The 25,182-nt window shown below is 40.3% G+C and overlaps 1 protein-coding gene across 1 annotated transcript in view; it reads right to left on the reverse strand.

The window, feature by feature from the left end:
* Positions 1-227: 227 nt before the first annotated feature.
* Positions 228-25,182, reverse strand: part of arhgap12b (Rho GTPase activating protein 12b) — a 65,480-nt gene continuing 40,525 nt past the window's right edge. The window contains 17 exon segments of the mRNA XM_034234592.1: positions 228-1,803; positions 4,176-4,281; positions 5,425-5,559; positions 6,305-6,382; positions 7,563-7,661; positions 7,769-7,888; positions 7,973-8,075; positions 8,565-8,663; positions 8,759-8,815; positions 8,817-8,861; positions 11,149-11,230; positions 11,702-11,763; positions 12,136-12,210; positions 13,706-13,828; positions 14,228-14,308; positions 14,427-14,567; positions 16,412-16,684. Coding sequence (XP_034090483.1) covers positions 1,629-1,803; positions 4,176-4,281; positions 5,425-5,559; positions 6,305-6,382; positions 7,563-7,661; positions 7,769-7,888; positions 7,973-8,075; positions 8,565-8,663; positions 8,759-8,815; positions 8,817-8,861; positions 11,149-11,230; positions 11,702-11,763; positions 12,136-12,210; positions 13,706-13,828; positions 14,228-14,308; positions 14,427-14,567; positions 16,412-16,684 — 1,854 coding nt within the window. The 3' untranslated portion in view covers positions 228-1,628.

The raw sequence follows: 25,182 nt of genomic DNA on the forward strand, positions 1-25,182 counted from the left end.
ATAATTAACAGGTAGGAGTATAATTGATTGAGACGTGAAAGCTTAATCACTCAATTCAATAACCAGGATATCGGTGTTGAGTAGATTACTCCAATTCAGTAATTAAAGCAGAGGGAAAGGTGAAGCTTAAGTTGATTGAAGGTTAAACAGCAGACTCACCTCTTTCCTTTATCGTCCTCATCCCCCGGAAACATTTAACTCCACATCCAGACAGAGAGTACACAGTCTGAACATTTAGTTTGTCTTTTTTATTAGACATAGCAGTTTCACAAACAGCAGTTAGCCTGGAAATTACATTCAAAATGTGCAGCTGACCATGCGCAAAACACTCCAGGTACACCTTCAAACAAAAATAACAGTCGATCATGTGTATGTTTTTTTCACAATCTGTGTATAGTCATGTTTTTTTCATTCAAATTTACAAAATCAAAATCTTTCACTAGTTCACCATCAAAGCATACATACCTCAGTCACTATAACACATTTTAAACAACTAGCTTCTGTCGCTGTACATATGCTTTGCAAGGTTTTTTTAAAGGCTCTTTTTTTCATTTGAACACCCACACACTTCCATACATCGAGCTTAGACTTATTCTCAGTACCTTTTCCCTTCTCTGAATACTCTTTAATATTAGCTTAGGCGAAGAGAAGGGTCATCAAGCCGATTTGTTAGAGACAATTCATGTACAAATTGGTAACATTGCATTCCCCCCAGAAATCCACTTTTTTCCAGTAACACCAGGATAAAAGGAGCACAGACGATGACCGCCGGCAGCTTAACGGAAACTTTACCAAAGCACGTAAGACTACACGACACACAGTTTGTACAAAGTGGCAAGACGAGGATGCTTCTGCTCAGGTTTTATTCCATATAGGTTAATTCACTCACACACACAGACAGACGGAGGGTTTGTCCTCATTCATTCAAGTCACAGGACGCGCAAGTCACAGGGTTAATGGTTTACACTGGCTGAAAAGGGGGTAGGGGGGGGTGGGTGAGGGACAGGGCGTGACGGTGTCATTAAGGTAAGTTGGGGACACAATCTGTAACTCCAGTTCATCCAAGTGCCAAAAAAGACAGTCCGTTAACATAACACTGATTATTTTTTTACCACCTGATCCAAAACCACACATGGTTTGTACATCACAGACGAAGCTCCACGACACAGACAAAAAAAACAACCTATCCAGTTCAGATTCAGCTCATTCCGAGGTGATGAGGTTTGGCTAATAATGCCACGCGGCCCCCCGCGGTGTGCCAAAGTCTGGTCGGCTCCACCAGGAGGCAAAGGGTCCCCCCCCATCCCCCCCTTGAAATACTGGCCACAGGGATCCAGTGTATGTGAAAACACCTGAATACTCAAATCCACCAAAATGACACGGACGTCATCACTTCCAAACACTGTCCATTAAGAAGCAGGTGAAATCTGTACACCTTTTATTTTTTTATTCATCTCCAAAACTTCTGTAAGTGCAACACTTTTGAAAAACTGTCCTGTCAATGGAGGTCATTTTTTTTCTCTCCCAACTGCTTGGTCCACAGCAATGTTCAGTTCAGTCAAAGAAAAAAAGGGGGGAAGGAAAAAGAAGTCCGTGATTTGAAAGTCCGGCACGTATTCTGAGTGCCTCTACCTGCCGAAGATGCTTTCGTACTCTAGCAGTATGAGCTCCACTATCTGGTTCTGGTACACCATGTGGACCGCGATGTTGCCCGTCTCGGTCTCGGGCCGGAGCAGCGTGGGTCCGAACACGATGGCCACGCTCTGGGTGGTCATGCGGTTGGCCTCCCCGTGATCAATTACCCTGGGGGGAGAGGTAAGTAGGACATGGGGAGATTTAAAGATGGCAATGTGTCATAAATGGCTTTAGGTGAGCTTATATTTGTTTGTCAATTCAATGCAGCTTCAGGGTTGCATCAAGAAAAACAACATTATGATTCTTACACACATCTTGAGGGCCTGAGATTGAGCGGCTACACACACACCCTGTAACACTCCGCTCCAGGGTAGAGCATAATAGCCTTTTTAAATAGAATCTACATCCTTGCATGCAGATGCACAAAACAATAACATATTCATGGAAGGAAGGAAGAAAAAAAAGAAGATTAAATCCGCCCGCTGATACACGTAGACCTCCATACACTGAATGTCACGCTATAAATTTCCTGAAGAAACACCACTTCATAGGTACTGAATTACAGCAAACACAGCGCCATATAAATGCAAATTGGAAACCTAGGCAAATGTCATTGTGAACATATGATATTGCCACCGGCTCCAGTGGGCTGAGAATACACGCTAAAACCTGGCTGTAGTTTGTGTTTGCCCACAGGCTGATAAGTCTGAGGAAAGGTAAACACGGAGAGTCAAACAGAACTCAGGGACATTTAAGATCCGAGTGCATAGGATGAGTGTACGGTCAGTAACACGGAGCCCTTTAATATCAGGAGCTCTTCTTCAGTTGTGAATTCTGATTCTCATTCAGAGGTTTCATTCAGTGATGTAAAACTACAAAATGGGACTGGACGTGAAACAAGCATCCTGAAGGCAGTCATTTTATTGTTTTGTACTGATTTTATTTGGATGGGGGTAGCTTGGTTTCCCGGTCTTGTTTAGTGATAAGTCATTTTGACTGATCCATGTTATATAATAACTAGGGCTGACAAGTTAACGCGTTAATAACGCCACTAATTATTTTAACGCGATTAATGCATGTGTATTTTTTTTTTTCCTCGGCCGCCCCGTAGTTTCAGAGCGCATCGAGTTTAAAATACCATCTACAAGCTGATGCTGACAGCCCCGCTCCTGCCGCCCGCTTGTGGCAGACCACACTTCCACGCTCACCGGCAGGCACCGACTGGCTATTGGGAGGACCGGGAGGGTGTGTGTATGTGTGGCCCGAGCGAGAGAGAGACCTTACGTGCATTGTTGTTGTTAGCATCTGGTGCTAGCTAGCTGCGCTAACGGATATACGGAGCTGTTTAAATGAAAACAGAGGAGCGACATTTTGCCGACAACTGCGCCGAGCACTTGACTTTATGCAGGAAGCCAGACAGTGGGACATTGTACGAGAAGTCAGCACACTCAGCACGGATAGTGCAACATGATTCCATCACACACACACACACACACACACACACACACACACACACACACACACACACACACACACACACACACACACACACACACACACACACACACACACACACACACACACACACACACACACACACACACACACACACACACACACACACACACACACACACACACACACACACACACACACACACACACACACACACACACACACACACACACACACACACACACACACACACACACACACACACACACACACACACACACACACACACACACACACACACACACACACACACACACACACACACACACACACACACACTTTTATTGTATTAGGTTCCAGGTTGAATTGAGGCGAATATTTGTTCAGAAGTTGTTGTGTTTAATATTCATGAGAATATTTGTCATTGTTCAAATGATAATAAACATTAGCATAAAGCATATTTGTCCACTCATATGTTGATAAGAGTATTAAAAACTTGAAAAATATTCCTCTAACTTACATTTACAACAGATCAAAAATGTGCGATTAATCGCGATTAAATATTTTAATCGACTGACAGCCCTAATAATAACATGGTGTGATGTCCTTTGTACATTTTAAAATAATACATTCTAAGTATACAGCTAAATTCTAAGTATACAGCATGTAAAATCTACAGCAGCGTTTATAAGGATTTTTTAAAATGTCCATATCAATGCAAATAGCAGTTACAAAAAGCCAATAAAAACCAATGAAAAGGTACCTGATTTAATTCAGGAAATGTGTCTAGGGATAAATCTATATAAAAATAATTCATAAATATATATATAAATCAAGTAGTCATGATCTATGAAAGACTTGTATTCAACTGCCATTTTTTTAAATCAATTTCGGTCTGTAAACAACACTAAGTGTAATAAAAAAATGTCGGACTACACTATGTACATTTTATATTAGTCAGCAATGGGTTCTCATCTCTTTTTTAGTTCCAAAGAACACATGTAATCATATTTTTGGTATGTAGATACTGGATGGATATAATAACACATAGGGATTTTAATAGCAGTGTGAGTGACTGTTCTTACCTCCGCAGGTGTTCGAAGAGGCCTTGCATTGTGTCGTGGTTGGGTTTTGGCAACTTATTTATCAAGTCTTTGATTGAGTTCACTCGCTGGTTGTAGTCTGAGGATTCTGAAGCAGGGAAACAGAGTCAGTCAGTCAGTCATGCATGGGAGCAGAGTGCCATCTTGTGGGCAAACTAGGGACAACATTCTTCTTCTAAACGCCTTGTCACAGGGAATCTGAACAGACACATAAGAGGTTTCTCAATACTCTAATTTCCCCTCCTCGACTCCTCGGTGCTCCGGTAGTGACCCGGAAATGGATTTCAGCGCGCCATGTTGAAGGACATCTAATTTCTCTAAATGCACATCGAGCACCAAGGAGGCTCTCTGGAGGAGCTATAACCGAGGAGACACTGATGGTTCCTCCACGGCTCCTCCGCGGACGCATTTCCGGGAACGGTGGAGGAGGTGTGACGCACGGCCGGACTTATCTCAGCCAATGACAGCTCTGCATGCATCCCCTGGATATTATTTTAGAAACTGCTTTCTTCGCGTTGCGATGTTTCCAGTGAGAACAGCTGTGAGGTCCATGCAGAAAGCAGAGCAGTGTGTATAATATATATCACTCAGTATAACAGGCCTACTCTTTTTATTTGCTTTAGTTTAGTAGATATCTACAAACAAAGAGTCGATATTTTTCTAAGACCATTTAGTGCTTCACATAATAAAATACACAACGGCTGTAGCCTGATTATGCTTTAGGAGCAGTGGGTGTGTGTGGTACAGTGTGTAGGTGTGTGTGTGGTACAGTGCGTAGATGCGGCAGACCAGTCTCTGATTGTGTTACGTTATTATGAGAGTGCTCTCATACTTGTTTGATTCTGAAATTGTGTATATGTTTGATTCTGAAATTGTGTATATTTATATAAATATGTGTGTGTGTGTCCGCATCTGTAGCCTGTTATTGTCTCATTATACCACACTGTGAATGAATCAAAGTAAATATATAAGTGGTCATGAACACATCTGTCCATCAGACAGAGTGCTGCTGTGCCTCCTGTCATCATTAATGGACGTCTCTTTAAAATGACCGCTCAGAGGAGAGGAGTTCTCATTTCTCTAACCGCCTGCTGCTTCGCCTCCTCTCTCCTCGGTTCCTCTCCTCAGTCCTCCGCTTGCATCTGCTGTGGGCGGGACTAAGTATCGAGGATAGGAGTCGAGGAGGGGAAATTAGAGTATTGAGAAACCTCTAAGGAATGAGTTCACTCACTGATGGCCTCCACAAAGTCTTCGAAGGACCCGTACGTGAAGAGCGGCTCGGGAAGCTCCCTGAAGAACATCTTCAGAGCTCCGGTGCAGACGTGGATGTCCTCCCACTTACTGTCATTCAGATCCAATGTCTCATCTGATGGAGGAAGGGGAGACACACAAGATTCATTTTCATTTCAAACCTTTATTTAACCAGATTGGTCCCATTGAGATCATAGATCTCTTTTTCAAGGGAGACCTGCAGAAAATGAAGATGAGAGGAGAGAAATACGTTTTTACTAAAGGAAGATCTAATTTATAAGCACATCTGTACAAGGAGACTGTTTATATATATCCTTTATTTAACCAGGTAAAAGTCTCATTGAGATTAAAATCTCACCTGGCCAAGAGGGCAGCATGAACAAAGTTACAACAAAAGAACACAAAACAATACAGGCAGACGAATACAGCTGTCGTAAAACACAAATGGAATGTCCCATTAACCAGTCAATATGCAAATAAAATAAACCGTTATAAAACATTAAAAACTGGCACAATTTTAAAACGACTTCAATTAGTTAATTAATATATAATTAATTAATATAATTAATTAATATAAGAGCAATCACATCGACCAATGGATTCTTGTTCTCTGCCCTTTAAGATGGACTTGAACTCCCCCATAGTGATACAATCTGACAGTTTCACTTCTGTACATTATTCCAGGCAGAAGGGGCAGCATATTTAAAAGCTTTTTTTTACCTAGTTCTGTTCTCAAGGAGAGATTTATATATAAAACGCAACCAATGGGAAAGTCTGCATGCAGAAAAAGATGGCCATTCAGGTAGTGTTTTAGGCATGTCTGTGGTCAGTTATCAGACAGGGGCAGAGGGGTGTCCTACCATGATTCACAGCAAAGCGCAGCTTCTGGATCACTGCCAGGTTCCCGCTCACTCTGTATAAGCCGTCAATACTGAGACCTGCAGGAGGAGGGAGAGGAGAGCGGGATAGGGACAATGGCAGTGAGCGTAAATGACGAGAACTGATTGAACATGTAGCGTTTCCTGCCCTCGCTTCATGACCCCTGTTAAGTAAAGACTACAGCTGACCAATGATATGTACAGATGTTCAGAATCTGTGTCTTGTTTTTATTCTGTAAATATTCATGGCATAATGTCAGATAATCAGCTGCGACACCCACTGTAAGAAAAAAGGAGGAGGGACTCTGAAATTGTATTGGATGGAGGCTCCACTTTGATTTAGTAGAAGGCTGTATATGTTTGCTGACGGCAGAAAAACAGCAGAAAGAGAGATGTCTCCGATGCTGGACATTAAGCTACAAATGATTTTATCTTAACTGATTAAAAAGATTTATCATAATTAATAGTTCCGTTTCTGTATTTCTGACTTGTATGAATCTAACTGAAAAGTAATCATCTGAGGTCTGTGTAAGATAAAGTAGAGGTGTTTATAACATGAATACATTACATTGCATTTAGCTGACGCTTTTATCCAAAGCGACTTACAATAAGTACATTCGACCAGGAAGACACAACCTTGAAGAAAACAGAATCATATAAGTACATCAGGTTTCATAGAGCCAAACATTTCAAGTGCTACTCAACTGGCTTTAGGTAAGCCAGTCCTTTATTAGTATATAAGTGCTTTGTTAATAATTCTATCGGAATACATTTCCTTAAGATGAAACGTGGTTGTACTCATTGCTCAGTGTCAATGAAAGAATGATACAAGTGGCATTGTTGATTCAGCGTTGTCACAAAGCGTGTTATCTACTGGTTCAAAGCTCACTGAAAGAACATGTATTCCTCAAAATCAGGGTCTAGATTTATACTGAATTGAACAACCGGAACATCTTCAACATCCCATATTCTCCACATAGTTTTCAGTGCTATTGCACACTTATCTAAATATATTTAACATAACAACGTTTTTCTGTGATATCTTGTTTCAACAGTTACTTTATCACTTTTTTTTTTTTTTATATTATTATTAGAATTTATATTCTATTTTATCTACATGTGTACCTTGTGTGAATCCTGTTGTTCACTCTGACCCTGTTGCTGCTATAAACGCCTGAATTTCGCCAAGGGGATGAATAAAGTTTCATCTTATCTTATCTAGCGTGGGTGTTGCTCATACCTGTGTTCTCCACATGGTCGATGCACATGGTGACGAAGTTGGGTACCGATGTGTTCTCCCTCTGGCACAGACTGGTCAGACTGCAGCCAAACACCTGATCTGAGATTCAGAAAACACACAGTTATTGATTCATACTCAAACAGTGGCAGATATCCATGTGGGAAATGATCAACAGTATCACCGCTGCCTGTTCTGTCTCTAAATACCTTTGATGTATCCCTTGTCTCGTACAGCCTGATATGTGGGTCGACGCGTCAGGAACTTCTTGAGCTTCAACCTGGTTTTCTTCTGGTCTGATGAGTCCATACTCACAGAGGTCTTCATCACTGAGGAAGACAGGAGGCAGGATGTAAGCACATTTCGTCCAGACATTTAGAGTATGTTGTAGGGACATTCTCCTTCTGTCTTACCTCTGTTCTTCTTGGAGTCCCGGTGGTCCTTCTCCTTGTCCTGCTTCTCAGCTCCTGGGGACTCAGGCATGTCCTCCTCAATGGCCTCATCCGACTCCCAGGCCTGAACGTAAGGAGACACACACAATCTAAATACATTATTTAAATCACAACTCAAAACATGGTTATTGAGGAATCAGCTCTGCCAACACTGACACAATCTTCTGCACCTTACAACCAAGTGTCTGTCTACACTGCCTGTGTTTTAACATGTTCTTTTTTGTTTGGTTTTATTGTTCCATTTTGTTTTTTTTATTAAGATATCCAGTACTGTATGTTGCATGTCTTTATTTAATTGTATTTACTTGTTTTGAACGAAATTTGTCTTTAGGGTGACTTACAAAATCTGTCCAGGGACTACTACTCTGGCACATTTACAGAAATGCTGATTAATGTTAAATAAATGAATAAATAGAAAGAAATAAATACATTTGAAATTGAAATCTAAAATGTACTTTCAAGGCAGATTTGCTACAACCAAGGACCGAAGATAGATTATAGATGGATTGAAAAACGTCCGACATGACCTTGTTGTTAAAAGATGTGTCCTCACGTGTGTGTTGATGGTCTCTGTGAGGGCCCGGTACCAGTCGTTGATTACGCTGTCGATCTCTGACTGGATCAGCAGCTCTGTTCCTTGTCTAGTCTTCAGCTGAGGGAGGGAAAGTCAACATTTGACCACATTAAAACCCAAATTGCAGGTAAATCTAGAGTAAAATTCAACGGCAGGTGGGCTGTGTTCAGTACCTCGATGACGTGTTTCTTGCTCGACTTGTCCTTAGAGGCCCAGTCCACCGACCCCCCCCCGCAGATCCACCGTGAACTCCGGCTTGGACTGGTTGCCCCCAAACTTCTGGAATCAATGAAACAGAATTACAGTCCATGTCTGATGCAAAGAAGATACAACAGGGACACGTTGTTGTTGTTTAAAGGTCACCTATTATGCAAAATCCACTTTTTAATCTATTTTATACATAAACATGTGTCCCCTCTGTGTAAAGAGATTCTGAACGTTTCAGGAAAAAAGATACTCTATTTTTGTCCTGATCCATTTATATAAAAACCTGTCTGAAAATGTGCTGATCAGCCACTTTGTGATGTCATAATGTTTGTTGGGGTTGTGTAACCATTGGCCAATAACCAACCAAGGTAACACCCGCCCACCTTTCACCTGAATCTCCTCTTAAAGCACCAATGTGTTTTTATTAACCAATCACATAGGGGGCGTGGCTAGCAGCAGCTTATTAGCATTTAAAGCTACGGACACAGAATCAGCACTTTTGAAACAGGGCTGAAACAGAGGGGTTTATGGGATGCTACAATGCATGATCTGTTTGATATTTCGAGCCAAACACTTCAGAGACATGTTTTGTATATAACTGAGAACTCAAATATATTGATGAAAAAGAGTATAATAGGGGACCTTTAAGGAGGTTTTGAGATGTTGACTTTTTCCTGACATATTCAGTGATTTTAAAAGCACACATCACATTCTCGAGCACAGTAAATCTCAGTAATGTGTTACAAGAAAAGCAAAACAAAACGTTAGTAGCTGTTATTGATATAATGTGAGTATTAATAATAATAATACATAAAGTTCAATTATGTGTGTAATACATGGTTTTAGTGGCACACACAGAACATTATGAATTATTGTCATTTTTATAACTTCGATAAAATAGTTACGGTCTTACTGTTAAACCTGCACATATAATACGAAACCAAACTACTTCTTCTGTGCTCCTGTGCTTTTTGGACATGTTTAAATGAGGTGATATTCATATATTTGGAGGAGAAATGGGACAATTTTTTAGGCAAATTAGCTTTCAGAGAGTTGGTGGTAACAGTCTGATATTTGATTACACTGAGAGATATAACTTCCGAAATACACTTCCTCTCCGTCATGTTTCTTGCAAGAAGTTTTGAGTAATGCCTCTGCACCTCATCTGTGTTTTCTATTGTTTCTCTATCATTGTTGTGCCAACTGTGTTTAGATGAACTTCTGATTCACAACCTTGATTTCATCTTTCTATCTAACTTCAACTGGCATTTAAGGATTTTGTTCCATTTGAGGGAACCAAAACAAGCCGTACACACACTGATTTATCATCACCTTCAGACACATTACAACATTAACCTTCATTGTGTTGGAAATTGTTTGTCCAATATTCACTCCTCTTATAACTCAGATTTGGTCTCTACCACTAACTGAAGGCTCTTTAGCATTGCTTTAGCTCCAATAAGCTAAATGTACTAGCTAGTAACACATGTTGTCTTTCTGCTGTTGCTGAGCAGGTTGCAAACTGTGGGTTTATCAGCGTTTAAAGAAAACAAATAACTGCCTTCTGCTGCTGGAAACAATGCTAAGAAAATACTAAATTAAAACAGTAAAGGTATTGGCACTAAAAATAAACAAAACAGCTTAAAGACGCTAAAATATGTTGTAAATCTAAGGAAGAAGATGGTTAACATTATATCCTCCTGGGAACAGACTAGAGGAACAAAAGTGTCTTCCAATTTTCTTTTTTTTGTGATTTAGGGTTAAAAAAAACAAAACAAAAACATTTATTTTACATTATGTCCACTGTAGAGGACGTCAAGACCATTTAAGTGTGAAAAGACAGCCACAATTAACAGATAAACGTTGTAACTTATGCTAATAGAGTGATATTAATACAAGAATAAATTCACCTGGACAACATTGGTCAATGGGCTGGGTCTATAGAGTCATTGTTAGTATACAAATGTTGCTTGGGTATTGCAACTTTTCTTTCAAACATTAAACACACACGGTCAGGTGAGTTAGGAGTGAGTAAAGAATGAAGGACAGGCAGGAGCAGAGACACGTGCAGAGAGAGGGGACATACAGCGGCAGCCTGCACAGGCCTACAGTTCACATAGGAGACAGCAGGGCGGGGCTTCACTGAGCGCTTCCAGTTGCTAAGGAGAGTGAGGAGCAGCTCAGGGATGGAGCCGTTGCGGTAGTAAGACTTCAGGAAGGAGAGGAGAGGAACAGAGGATGATATTTCACAGCACAGGTGGCATGAGGACAGGTGAATATGCAGAAATGAGGAAGAGAGGAATAACACGAAGATGGTACGAATGCTAAAAATACTAAGAGGCTGATAGACACGTACCCAGCTGGTGCTGCCCCCCTGACCCTTTGCAAAGAGGAGAGAGTACCCCTGCAGCACTGTCCACGAGGAGGTCCAGTTCTTCCTGTGATTCAAAACAAAAACATTTAGGGTCGCAGATGTCAGAGGATTTTTTTTTAAGTTAAGCAGTGGGTTAAAAAAAACAACTGCCTTCTGCTGCTGGAAACAATGCTAAGAAAAGATTAAATTAAAACAGTAAAGGCACAAAAAATACACAAAACAGCTAGAAGACGCTAAAATATGGTGTAAATCTAAGGAAGAAAATATTGTCTGGTTGACATTATATCCTCCTGGGAACTGAGGAATACATGTGTCTTCCAATGTTAATATTTGGGTGATTTAGGGTTAAAACACATCTTGCAATTTAGACTTTTTATTTTTTATTTAATTGAATGTTTAAATGTTACAGTATGTCCACTGTAGAGGAAGTCAAGACGGCTTGTTTCATTTAAGTGTGAACAAACGGCCACAATTAACAGATAAACTGTGTAACATATTGTACTTATTATCGCTGCTGTTTTTTTCAGATTCCCACCTGACTTTCTTTCCATTCTCCGTGATTTTGGTGACATTGAGAACTCCGCATTTCTCCGAGGGCTGAGGAGACAAAGACGCATATAAGAACCTGCTAGAACACATGCATGAAAAAAACTAAAACACGTACATCTACAAACACACACGCTGAAGCTTGAGAAGCAAATGTTGGAGGTTAGAAGTGGCTTTGCTGCTTGATGCTATGCCCAAATATCACCAGCAGAGGGCGCCATGACACTGCAGCTAAGTGCTAGTGGATTTTTCGCTGGTTTCATTTGTTGTTAGATGTGATGCAGTTATCCAATGTGGCGTGCAGCAGATGAGAAATCAAAATGCAATGTTTGGAGGTTTTAGAAAATGAGTATGTATTTGGATGCAGGTGAAAGAAGGATGGTAATAAGTGTGGTGCGATGCAATGCGAGCTGGGATACTAACGGTCGAGGGATGCTTAGGAGATGAGGGGCAGGAGTCAGAGTCGGGGGGGCTCTGCTTGGGCGCCGGAGCACACTCCTACCAACAAGATAAACATGATGAGTCGCTAATAGCTACTGGCTAACTACAGGTCTGAGGAAAGTGAGGGGAAGAAAAGGAAGCAGGAACCTGGAGAGGAATCACAAGAGTGTGGTGGATATTAGATTAGGTCATCAAAAGATAAGGAAGGGAGGAAGAGTTAGAAAAAGGTTGCAAACAACATGCTTCTGATGGAAGTTAATTTAGAAGTTCATTCCAAGATGCCGCTTTCCTTCCTGTTCAAACCTAAGGTAATAATGATTCTTTGATTGGGTGAAACGTGGCGTTGATCGTCATATCACGACAGCTAGTTAACACACTGGCAGTGAATCAATCATCTGTTGATTAGAGAGGGGGCCGGGGGGGAAGAGGCTCTGCGCGGTACAAACTTTGTCACGGTAAAGAGAGAAGCGAAATCTCCTCTTGTCGGATGAAAACCGCCACAGTTTGAAAGAGAACTGCAAGGAAACCGCCACAGCGTGAAACTCCAATGTATTCTTCTCACTCTTAAAAACCTTTTGTCTGAATTCAACTTGAAATGTATTTCAAAAGGTTTATTAACCTGTACTCTGAGGAAAGTGAAATTGTTTTAAGCAGACAGGGGAGGGATGGTACAATATAGAATTTTAAGGATAAACAAATAAATAATTTACTCCAGGTGAATTTCGATAATCTTGATAATCGTGAATTTCCTCACATGTGTCTTGAAAAAAAAAAATCTAGTTGCTATCAGGGTCAAGAATTGAAAAAGAGAACCTGAATAATAAGCACATAAAATATGATGTATGTCTACCAGCATGTATTTTGTATTATTATTATAATTTGTTGACTTGTAAAGCGATTCCAGTATGTTTTAGTTCTTTTTTTAAATATATTAAATATGTGTGAAATGTCAACTATTGTTTCATATTTGAAATATTGTATTATACAGTTCAATAAACTGGTTTATATTAAACACGAGTTGTTTTCCTCCATGACATTTGCCTGGCACTATCACGCAGTTAAGTAAAAACATGTGATTGGTTGCACCATGGGAAATGTAGTATCCAGTGTTTCTGAAGCTTGACCCCAATTAAGGATATTATTATCTCCGTTGCTTTCATTTAAATAATTTATCTCCGCTCAATAGGAGTTCGACAATAAATCACTATAGCACTCTTTTAAGTTATTAAGTCAGCTATAACAATTGCTCTGTGAAAGTTAGTTGTCTTTCACAACAGTTGTTAGACACGCATATAAGTAGACCTTTTATTATTATTATTTGACATACTGTACACCATCATTTGTCAAGATTCCAAAATAAAAAGATTAATTAATTGTAAACCTGCTCCTCTGTTGAGCTGAAGGCGTCATTAGCACTCGGGGATTAGCTCACTGCCAATAACACAGGTAATGGAAAGAGCAGACATATTGGCTGCCAGAGAACCAGCAGCAACAAGAGAGCCTTTTCCACACCACACTGTCTTTGTAACCTCATTAGTTTTCACAATCTTACCTTGTCGTTGAGGTCTAAGACGTAGGTGCTGTGTCTCCACTTGGTGAGCACGATGGGGTCCTGCTGCTTCCTCTCCAGACTGCGACTCTTGGGAACCTCCCCGGACAGAGGGGACATGTTGTACTGCAGACACAGGAGAGATCTTAAGCTTAGGACATCCATTGTTCCAACACAGCCTTCAGTATCCCTGCGCCCCCCTACCTCTCCTTTCACTGTCCACAGCACCATTGCACAAAGGGACTTTACAGCCCGATTGTTGTCAACAGTCCACTGTCATGTCCACAGTGAGAATGGACTGCTCTGTTTAGATCAGCCCTTACAGATTAGCCGGTAAAGAGCCAATAATAGTCCGTCCCCCAGAATTAAACTCAAACTTGGCTCCTGCGTGAGCTCATCCACTTACACCCACAGGACCAGTGTTTAGAAGGATCGTCAGGGGGAGTGTTACTGGGTAGTGTAACACAATTTTCAAGAAAAAGAGATTACTTTCAATAAGGTATAATGTATGTAATCTAATGTTACCTTGGGCAGTTCCCATTCTGACCTGGATCCATCAGCGCTGTAGTAGTAGGGCCGGCCTTGTTCATCCACATGTTTTATCCACTGAAAACACAAAAGAACTGTCAGCAACCAAGAAAATCATATTTGATGTATATGGTTTGCAGGTATGGATCTAACATAGCATGCAGAAAGTAAGCAATGACATGTAATCAGTTATAACCTTCTCCTGTGTGTGTTCAGAGATGTAGAGAGTGTGTCCATGCTCATCCAGCTCCTCAGACCAGCCTCTAGGGGGGGACCCGTACTGGCTGTCAGACTGACTGGAGTGGGTGCTGTGACAGTTTTCCTCTGAGGACAGCGGCTGTGGAGGACACACACAAAGAGACGGGGGGCTTCATTATACAGGTGTTATTGAATGTCAACACTACATGTATTAGCTACCAATGGTAAGCAGCTTGTTAGCTTAGCTTAACATACCAACAAAGACTGGAAACAGTTAGACTGTATCTGTGAAATTGTGTCATTACACTTCAGTTTCTGTGGTATGCTACAACCTGATTAGCAGGTCCTGGAAGGCAGGTAATTGTACCTTTGGACATAGCCAGGCTAGCTTTTTCTTCCTGTTTCCAGTCTCGCAACGCTAGGCTAAGCTAACCTAGCTTTAGCTTCATATTTATGTTACTCTTAAGACACAGGTCCTAAATTATCCTCTCCTCAAATGAAAATAAATAGAAGTATTATAATAGTATTTTCCAAAAACATACAACTATTCCCCGTAAAAATACTTTACCACTTTACTACCTAACACAAAGCTGCATCTATATTGGTTGTTAAGAAAGTTATACTAATGATGACTCTTATCATTGAATACTGATAGCATTTATATTTGATACATTATTTAAATCAGTTGGTCTAAAACATTTTTAAATAAAAACATATTCAGTATATCTTATAAAACAGAGAAAGATTCTCACTTTTTTTTTTTTTTTAATAATAATAATAATAATATTATTTAATTTCTAGATATTTTGGGCTAGATTATATATTAGCCTTTATTTGAGAGTGAAAGTGTTGAAAGGGGAAGATAGACGGGATAACATGCGTACATGGTTCCAGGCCGGATTCGAACTTGGGTCCTCTGCGCGTCCCAATACATGAGCACACCTCTACCAGGTGAGCTGTATGGCAGCCCAATCGATAAATATCCTGTTGATTGACTTCTAATAACCATATAAAAATAATGCTGCAATAAACCAAACCACCACAGGGGGGCGTTGTTGGATAGCTTGTCAGAAAGCTACACCCTGACAGGAAACCATGACTTCCCCATATCAAAGCAGTAACCAACCACATCATTTAAAACCTCTTTGGTGGTTAACCACACTTCCACCACAGCCTGTTTATTTAAGAATGACCGCCAGAGAGTCCAAATACAGACGGTTTATGTACTCGCATGCAAACTAAATACCTGAATGTGTTTTCTCTGGGTCTAAAAGAAGCAATTGTGTTACAGGTTTGTGAATCATGCTTTTCATTTCCGGTTTACCTGTAAAAATGATTTGGTTTTGTTGGTTTTGTACAAAGGAATGATTTGTTCCCGATCTTTTATTTTCATGAACATTGAATGCTAGAGGGGGGTAGGACCAGAAACGTTTTAAAGCTATTCTTGCTCTTTTTGAACATGACGGAAACTATTTGAGAATTAATTTTTGTTATACCCTGAACGGTTTTTTATTTTGCTTATCTTTGTTATTATTATTATTGTTTGTTTTTAACATGTTCAATACATTTACTAATACAAAAATAAAAATAAACAAAGAAGCTTTTCAACAGTAGTCACTGTAAAAACTGTACATTGAATGTACCAGAAATGGCTTGAATAAGAATGCTAAACACCTGAGCTCTGTGCCTCCATAAACATTCATCTGTTTGTCATCTTGCAATCTACTTATTTATCTAAATGGTTATCCCCGCAATAAACCGTATTTAATTTTTTCTTAAATGTACAATATTTAATTTCACATTCTGTTCTTGTATATATCATATTCTATTTACATGTATATAGACTTCTTGCACTGTTTTTTATTTGTATTTTATTATATATGTCGCATTGTTGGAGGAGCTCGGGTCATAAGAATGTCATTGCCATTTCTACACTGTAGCTTATGACAATAAAATCTTTGAATTGGCCTAATCGTCCCTCACCTCGCTCTCCGCTGTGCCCTGGCTGTCTCCCCTGAAGCTGCTGGTGCTGCCGCTGGTGTCCCTGGTGCGGGGGGGCTTCCAGGTCCTCTCTCCGGAGCCTCGGTTGTAGTAGAAGTGTCTGCCGCTCAAGTCTTTGTGGGTCTCCCACTCGCCCAGGATGTGGAGAGGGGAACTGGAGGGGATGGGGGGCAGGCTGGACTGAGAGATCTTCAGCTCCTGGAGGTTGGTGTAGACCGGCGAGTCGGAGCGGCCCTGACCTGTAGGGGACGTCGTCTGGTGGAGGAGAGGAGAGAATACGTTAGATTACAATTCTATACAAGTCAGGATTTCATTTAAAGGTCTCCTATTATGCTATTTTTCGGCATATATTAAGGGTCTCAGATATATAAAAAAACATGTCTGATGTGTTTTGCTCAAAATACCAAACAGATCATGCATTTTAGACATCCCTCATATCCCTCTATTTCAGCCCTGTTAGAGAAGGGCTGATTCTGATTCTGAAAACAAGAGAAGGGGGAGCTTGTGCCTGCTCAGAATTCTACGAGATACAGCTAAACACTGCCGTGATTAAACGCCATATCATGCTCCAAACCACATCGGGGATTATTTCTGAAACAGTATGGATCTCAAATGCTTTTTCTCTTGCGGGTTTACCACAAGGTGAGTTCCTTTTTTAAATTTCCTGCTTTTTTACACATACTCTCTCCAGTACAGGTTAGCTCTGAGTGTTAGCGATGCTCGCTAATGTAAAGAAAGACCATATTACGTCCAAAACACGTCACGCATTGTTTCTGATAGCAAAGTTTCTGATAGGGCCGTGGGTCCACATTGCCAATATTACGTCATATCGGCAGCAAATCTGGATCAGCTCCGTTGTACCCCTGTTTTTAGAGATTTCAGTACGGAGGAAAAGAGAGAGGGTTTTATTTTCTGACACTTTGTGAGTTCCCTGACACACCGGGGACACATGTTTCTGTATAATATAGATAAAAAAGTGCATTTTGCACAATAGGAGACCTTTAATATCTGAACATTCTCCGAAAACGTTATGTGTCCTCTGAAATTTCAATGATATTCCAGGAATTCCATAACCAGAAGCAGCCCTGAAATCCCACCACAACCTGCCAGATTGAAATAGCTGTAGGAATGTTGTTCATGTCCAGCACAGGAACCAACAGCTATCACATCCAGGATTGGACTAGGGAATACAAGCTGAGCTGTGAGTTGGTAAACATCACAAACATGCACATTTAGCTGCAAAACAGACCTGCCCAACTCTCTTTCTCAGAGCATGAAGGTGAGGCGGTGAGTTATGAGTGTCTCTGACAGTCTGCACGGCAGGAAGCAGCTGCTGAGCCAATCACACGCCACATGTGGCTCGCAGATACTTTAAAACCATATCAGTATGATTCTAATCAGATGCATTCAGCACAGTTGCGTTATGTGTTTTCTGTCTACTAAGAGACCAATGCTATGAACGTAAACAGCTACTAGACTCCAAGCTTTAAAAGCATACAGGGCTTTACTTAAGTAAAGTAAAATAACTTTAATATCTTAGGTAATTAAAGGGAAGAAGACAAAAGATAGATGGAGATAAAGAAGTGGAAGAGAAGGCGTAGAACACAGCTGATTCGGCTTCTGTGAGACTTTGCACGAGCTGATTGCGATCACCTTTAGTTCACAGATCAGAAATCACTGCTTTAAAAAAAAAATGAAGCGTTCCCCAAAAGCAAAAATAACTATTCCAAGTATAGAAGGGCTTGACCATGTATGAGTAAAACTTTCAAATGAATCCAATTAGTGACAAGGAACTAAAGAAGAGGAGCTTAAACTGGACTGATGTTTAATCTACACCTAGCTTTCCTTTTGGCGGTTTTTAGATTGAAACCAGTCCAGTTCTAAACAGTGCGTTGGGCCGTGTCACAATGAAACGTGATCCAGGAAGTCAGAGTTACAGATGATGCGTTTAAAGGCTTATCGGACACCAACAAACTACATTACAGTTTATAAAACACAGACAGGATTTTGCAAGTTCTCCCTTGAGCAACCTTTGTGTACGTTATCACAAAAAAAAAGCGAGGTAATGAGGTGATCTACCAGAAATGGAAGCATGTATTTAACCTGCCAACAGAACCCAAGTTGAACTTTTTCTCTGAGGGAAACTGTTATGGCACCCTTGCTTCACATTATAAGGAAAAGGCAAAACAACATTTCACCCAAGGCTACCAAAAGCAGCTTTACAGAAGGTGAGGCTTGACATTCATGGATGCTCAAAATTCTCAGGCTGAACGAAAGGAAAAGCAGGACGAAAGCCAAGATCTCACATTGAGCTTTATGTTGGAATCTCATAATAGATAATCCTCTCTAACAACTTAATACTGCAGATAAGTAAACAATTCTGGTGTTATGCTGACATGCTGATAGAGACCTACAAGCACAGAGAAGATTCTATATTCTCTGGTTGCATGTTTCAAAATGTAACCGCTTTCATGTGAGCAATCTTCTTAGCAACAGTGCTGCTGTGAATATTGCAAAAAAATTGCATGAAAAGGTTGGTTAGAAGAATACAGAAGTGAGAAGTAGGGAGACAAGCAGAATAAGCACACAACACAGCAGAGACGAGCTAAGAGAAAATGGAAGGGGGGGGAAAGATATAGCCACTTCCTGAGCAAACGGCTAAACATTTAACTAAAAAGTTGCTACTGAGAAGAGGGTTACTTATTTGTAATTAACAGCATGGTTTGTGAAAATGTTATTCCACATTACAACTGCAGGATTTTGAATATGCTTGAACACTATACAAACTTAATCACAAACGTGGCCCCCCCAGTGTCAGCACACACTTCAAACACAGTTTTAAAAGCGGTCTTTGAACACTTGGCAGCATCCGAATGTCACTCCACAAAAGCCAAAAAGCTATGTTACCATGGCTACGGCTCAGAGCATGTAACTTTGTTCTCGCCTCTGAAACATAGGGTTTTTTGGAGAGGAGCTGAGGCTCTGCGACTGATGCCAGCTTTGTTTCTCTCTGGAGGAGATCCAGCAGCAAACATGCTGTAAAGCACAGAGAGGATAAACGGCAAAAGTTGGACGGCAATACTCCTCTCTTGGTTACAGGTGAGGAAGGCGGGGGGATATGCACTTCAGTCAGAGGATTTGAACTGCTCTCAGGACACAGATGGGACTTCCTGCTGATTCTTGGAATAACAGGAATATTTTTCACAGGCATTATTATTTAATATCCTGCACATAGCAGAGGAAAGGACTCGGCGGTGTCCTGCTGCTTCTCACTTTCAGTCCAACACACAGCACGTGAACCGCTGAGAGATGATGGTGTGGCTGGACCTGGGTTCACGCTCATCAATTACACACAGAATGGAGAACGTGTGCTGCAGCTTCAATTGGGTTTTTAAGGAATAATGTGTCGAATAGTAAATCTAAATGCAGATGACTGAGTTTGAAGATGGGGGTCAAATCCATTTAGATCCCACAGGTCAGACTAACTTAACTGCACACGGTGGGGAAGTCATTTTAAAGCTTAAACATACATTTAAGAAGCTAAACTAAAAATGTTCCAGAACTCTACACGGTAATGAGCTTTGGAAAAATGTTGACATTCATACTGCAGAAGTCACAACCATTTAATCTCATATTATTCATGCTGCCTTTACAGGGAATATGTCCAAAACTGTACTTAAAGGGGTTGTTAAGCTTCATCACCATAAAGCTAGGGTGGCATGCATGAAGGAGATAAAAAAAAGGAATGATTCAAATTCACCCCGAGTTATATAGGCTTTTATTAATCAAAGCTCTTGATCAAACAATTCCCAAATGCAACCCTGTATGGTTTCTCCATTATGGCCACAGAGGTTCTTTTCTCAGACTTGTCGAAGCTTCCTCAAGAGAAACAGGCGAGTACTCCCTGTATCGGATAAATGGATCAGGTAAAAAATGATCCTATGATAGTGTGCATCAGATTTGTTTTGAGCCGCAATAACGGCATACAAAATCTGAAAAAATATGTTTATGAGGAAGGAGCCATGGTTGTTAGATCTCAGGTGGTGAATACAACTGACTGTAGGCATAACTTCTGTAACGTAATTGTGTTAAAATAACACAAGTTTGCTTTAATGATACTTAATTTAGAGTAGGCCCAACTCGGTTGAAAACTCCAGTCTCAGTTCAATGTTGAGACACATAACATAAGGATTTTTTTTTTTTTTAAAGGATCTTTTAAACTTGGTTGTTAAAGAACTGTGACCAAGATTTATTCAGAGCAACAACAGTTGACGTTTAAACGTGTCAGTTCTATCTGGTGGTTAAACAATGTCTTTGTTGCTAATTTGTTTCAAACATTAACTATAAAGGAGTACACACATAAATTAAAACTGGCCAATAACATAGACCAGTGGTTCTCAAATGGGGGTACGCGGACCCCTAGGGGTACGTTGGAGTATTGCAGGGGGTACGTGAGATTAATTTTATGTTAATGAGAAAGAAAAAAAACATAAGTAATGCATTTAAACAAACTACTAATAGTAGATTAACTACTTTATTCAAAGGTAACAGTAATTCTGGATAATAAAATGGGATAAATAAACGGGGTGCTCTCTTTTTCTCTCCCTCTCCTGACAGCCCGTCAGTCTCGTGCAGCTCGCTGAACCTGTAATAAGTGACCCGACAGTAAAGAATACATATATTTATAACTAGTTTAGCTAGTTCCAGAGTAGATAAACTAGCTAAGTGTTCTCCGTCAGCAGCAGCTGATCTGATCTCTGATCTCTCGCTCGCGTCCGGTTATACTTCACTCGCGTTTATGTCCAAATCTATCAGATCTAGCTAGTTCTAGTTAATGATATGACTGCCTGCTTATCAAAGGACACCTAAACAATAAGCGTTGCTTGGCAACGGCGTGTGGCCGCAAAGTATAGCGCAGCATTATGCATATGTTTAGGAGGGGTCAAAATCCCATGCTCATAAAATGCTCATATCTTTTTTCTCTTCATTCCCCACGCCCCAAAATAAATAAATAAATAGATATACCATTTTAGGAAAAGTAATGAAGTTTGAGCAGTGTGGGGTTTATAATTAACAGAGTTACATATTTCAAAACACGAAGTGTAATAACTGCAGTTTGCCTCCCTGTCAGAATGACAAAGGTCCTCAGTGAAGCTCAAGCCCATGTTTCTCACTACATTGTAAGTACAATTTATTAAAAAGATCAGTTCAATGCAACTAATGTCGTCTTAGTGTTATTGCATGATGTTAAAATTGGTTTGCCATGAATTTAGTGATGGATTGTAAACATTTTAAATGTAGCATTTAAGTGTTTCTCAGTTACAATGTTGTTGTTTTAATAAATCAGACACTGATGGTGCAGCACTGTAGGCTACTGTATCTCTTTATAAGCATTTTTTCCTTAACAAATTGTGTTTGCGCTGATCAGGGGGTACTTGGCTGAATTTTTTTTCAAATGGGGTACATTATTGAAAAAAGTTTGAGAACCACTGACAGACAGTCAATTTATCACAAAAAAACCTTTATAAATGGTATTGCACTTTTTTTAAAAGACATCCAACTGCTCCCTTGCAACAAACTCAAAATAGAATTGATGTCAGGAGACAATGACCCTCTTCTTCAAAAATGCCCCGTTCTATTTTAGATAGAAACCTTATGCAGTGTGCACCATATGCTGAGAGAGGAGTCCAACACATGCCTGGAATAGAAAAGGCCCTCTTCTACAGTAAATGTTTAATTGAACTGGACATCAAGAGTTTTACTGGCAGTCGGTTACAATGTGCTACTTTCAAACAGGGAAACATTTGTTAGGATCTAATTAAATGCTACCTGGAATTAGGGCTGCACGATATTGAAAAAAACTGACATTGCGATATTTTGTTCCCCTGCGATATATATTGCATTTTTTTTAACTATATTTAACCGGATGAAGGATTTTAGTCACGGACGTCTGGATCTTAACTGGTTGACTCATCATACCTTAAGTCAGGGTTTCTCAAACTTTTTCATACCAAGGACCACTTAACCAATAAAAAAACACTCGTGGACCACCTAACTCCACAAATATAAAAAAACACATCGTTTTTCTAGAACAGATTACAAATCGCCTGAAAATGGTACAAACAAGTGGCAACATGTGTGATGAAGGTGTTGCGCTGGGCTATATCATGCAATTGAAAGTGAAACTTAACCTCGCTCCATTGCGGCGATATTCCCGTGAGAGTGCGGACCACACTTTGAGAAGCACTGCCTTAAGTCATGATCTAACATGTCATGATAATGCATGTTGCTTACCCTCAAATAAGGGGGTTCATCTGTGAATGAAGAAGAGAAGAACCTTTTTGTATCCAAAATAGTTCCAGATGGCAGATGTTGTTTTTCTTTTTGGAAGTAAATCTTCATTCTCGCCGGTATTGTCCTCCTGTGCCTTGCTCATTTTTTACCGGTGTTTTGATGGTCTGCAAACTAGCGGGGCGGGGCCTGCTGTGATCTGATCAAGAATGATTGTGATTGGTGGTTTGCTGTGCATGCAGAGCCTGCATGTCACTCACTCAAGTACCCCTGACATGAGAGCCACGCAAGTTTTCCTTTTGTAGCAAGCAGCAAAATAATTGTAACATGACGTGTTTGAGTTAATATCACACGTCCTTAAAAAAAAAATGAAAAAAATGAAAAAAAAATTATAAAATCCCACGTCCCTGCGATGTAAATATTGCGCATGCGCATATTGTGGTTATCGCCATGACACGATATATCGTTCAGCCCTACCTGGAATTCAATTTAACAGCTTAAAACAGAACAAATCCGGCGATGCCTGCCAGCATTTCTGATGGAAAGTTCTCCAACTGTAAGTGGACACCAGGAATTCATTATGACGGGACATGAAATCCATCGGCTGGCAAAGCATACACACCCTTTTCTATATTAATCTGAGTGAACACCTGCCAATGTAAATATCTTTTTTTGAAAATAAAGATATTTACATTTTGTCTTATTTCTGATCCCTATCTGCTGTGTCACCTTGCATCCAGAGCTGCACACAAACACGTCGTCATCATCCTCCCCGGCTCTCCAGTAGCCTCTGAATAAATGTAATGCACGACGCATGGTGATGCACGGCGGCCATCGAGTGTGACAAGACACACGCTGGTCCCTGTGGCTTCACCTCCCTCCAACACACACACGCTCCATCTTTTTCTCCACGTCCTTCTTGGCTGTGCAACAGTCCAGTGGAAGGTAGGAGGGAATTTGAGCCAGACTGTGACGGAGGCGAAGGGGAACAGGATCTCTCTCTACCTCACAAACAGCGCAACACACAAACTGACACAACAGGAAATGGCTGGGTATAAGTCAGAGCTTCCTCTAACAGAACTATGTGTTTTGGAGTCCAGCTGGGCACTGACAGACACACTGGCACTCTGGTTTGACCACTACTGTGCAATGTCTTTGTCTTGCTATCATTACCTGAACAGAAGAAGGAGGTTGCAGAAAACCGTATTAGCAAAGTTGTTGCCTCGTTAAAGGGGAAATAATAGATTGAGAAAGAGCTGCAGGAGGAAACAGCAATAGGGAGGAAAACCAAAAGAGATGTGGTAGAATAAACGATAACCCACAACCCCGGGCTGATGAAGAAGTTATACGGCATATTAGTCTTGTATTAATAATTCTATTAAAAATATTCCTGATAGGCACTATTATCAGCTTAAAGACTCCCGAGTCCCTATTATGCTAATTTTCAACTAATTATTGTATTTTGTTTAAAACACGCTTTATGTTTCTCGTACTGTCTGGTCTGCAGCACCCCTTTTCCCCCTCTGTCTGAAACCAGAGCCCAGTCTGCTCTGATTGGTTAGTTGGCCGGCTGTTACGATTGATCAACCGCTTAGAGATGTCCCAGCCCTTAGCCTTTTACGTACAATGAGTTAGCCAATAGAAGTGCAAGTGTTGTCGTTACCGAGGTAAACAAACAAGTCCAGGGGGGTAGAGAAACTCCCTCCGGAGAGAATTAGGGATTTTGGCCTTTGCAGACAATTTACATGGACAAACATTTCCATAAACAAAACATGTTGTCATGTAACTACAAACAATGTCAACAAAACAGTTACTTTTTCCAACTTTGAACACTTAACACATTTTAGTTGTTTGGTTGTAACAGGAACTGTTAGGATTATTTAATTATCCAATATTTCCACAATTGATAGAAGTGTCCCATTGGCTGTAGACAGTATATGCTTTTGGAACCTTTCTGCAGTAGTGTCTGGATGATACTGAATCTTTGAGCTCTACCAATCTCATTATAATTCTATGAAGGTCGTGTATAGCATTAGACTATTATTTTTCAATCAAACGCCTTTTATCCTAAAGAAAAAGAGAGCAAAACACATGTAATATCTTTTGAAAAAGGTATAAATAGTTTCAATGTATTCTATAGAGTTGTAATAAACACACAGCACTAATAAATATTTCACAGTGGATCAAATAACTACAGTGTGTGTCATGTGAGAGGATGAGCTCCTGTCTCGTTCTGGTTCAGTGCCACATATTTCCCTCAAGAGTTAATGGACATCACAACATTATGATAGAAGAGATATTAATGGAATGATATATGTCAGGTGGCCAGAGACATGACTTGAAATGAATGCAGACTTTGCTCCTTTCTGCTGTATGCTTAAATAAGACAAGTCTATGAGATAATAATACGTCAGTGTTGTGTTTATGTGTTGCTGCAGTTCCCAACGTGCCCAAAAACTCAA

The sequence above is a fragment of the Gymnodraco acuticeps genome, unplaced genomic scaffold (genome assembly GCF_902827175.1).
Source record: "Gymnodraco acuticeps unplaced genomic scaffold, fGymAcu1.1, whole genome shotgun sequence".
NCBI classification, from domain to species: domain Eukaryota; kingdom Metazoa; phylum Chordata; class Actinopteri; order Perciformes; family Bathydraconidae; genus Gymnodraco; species Gymnodraco acuticeps.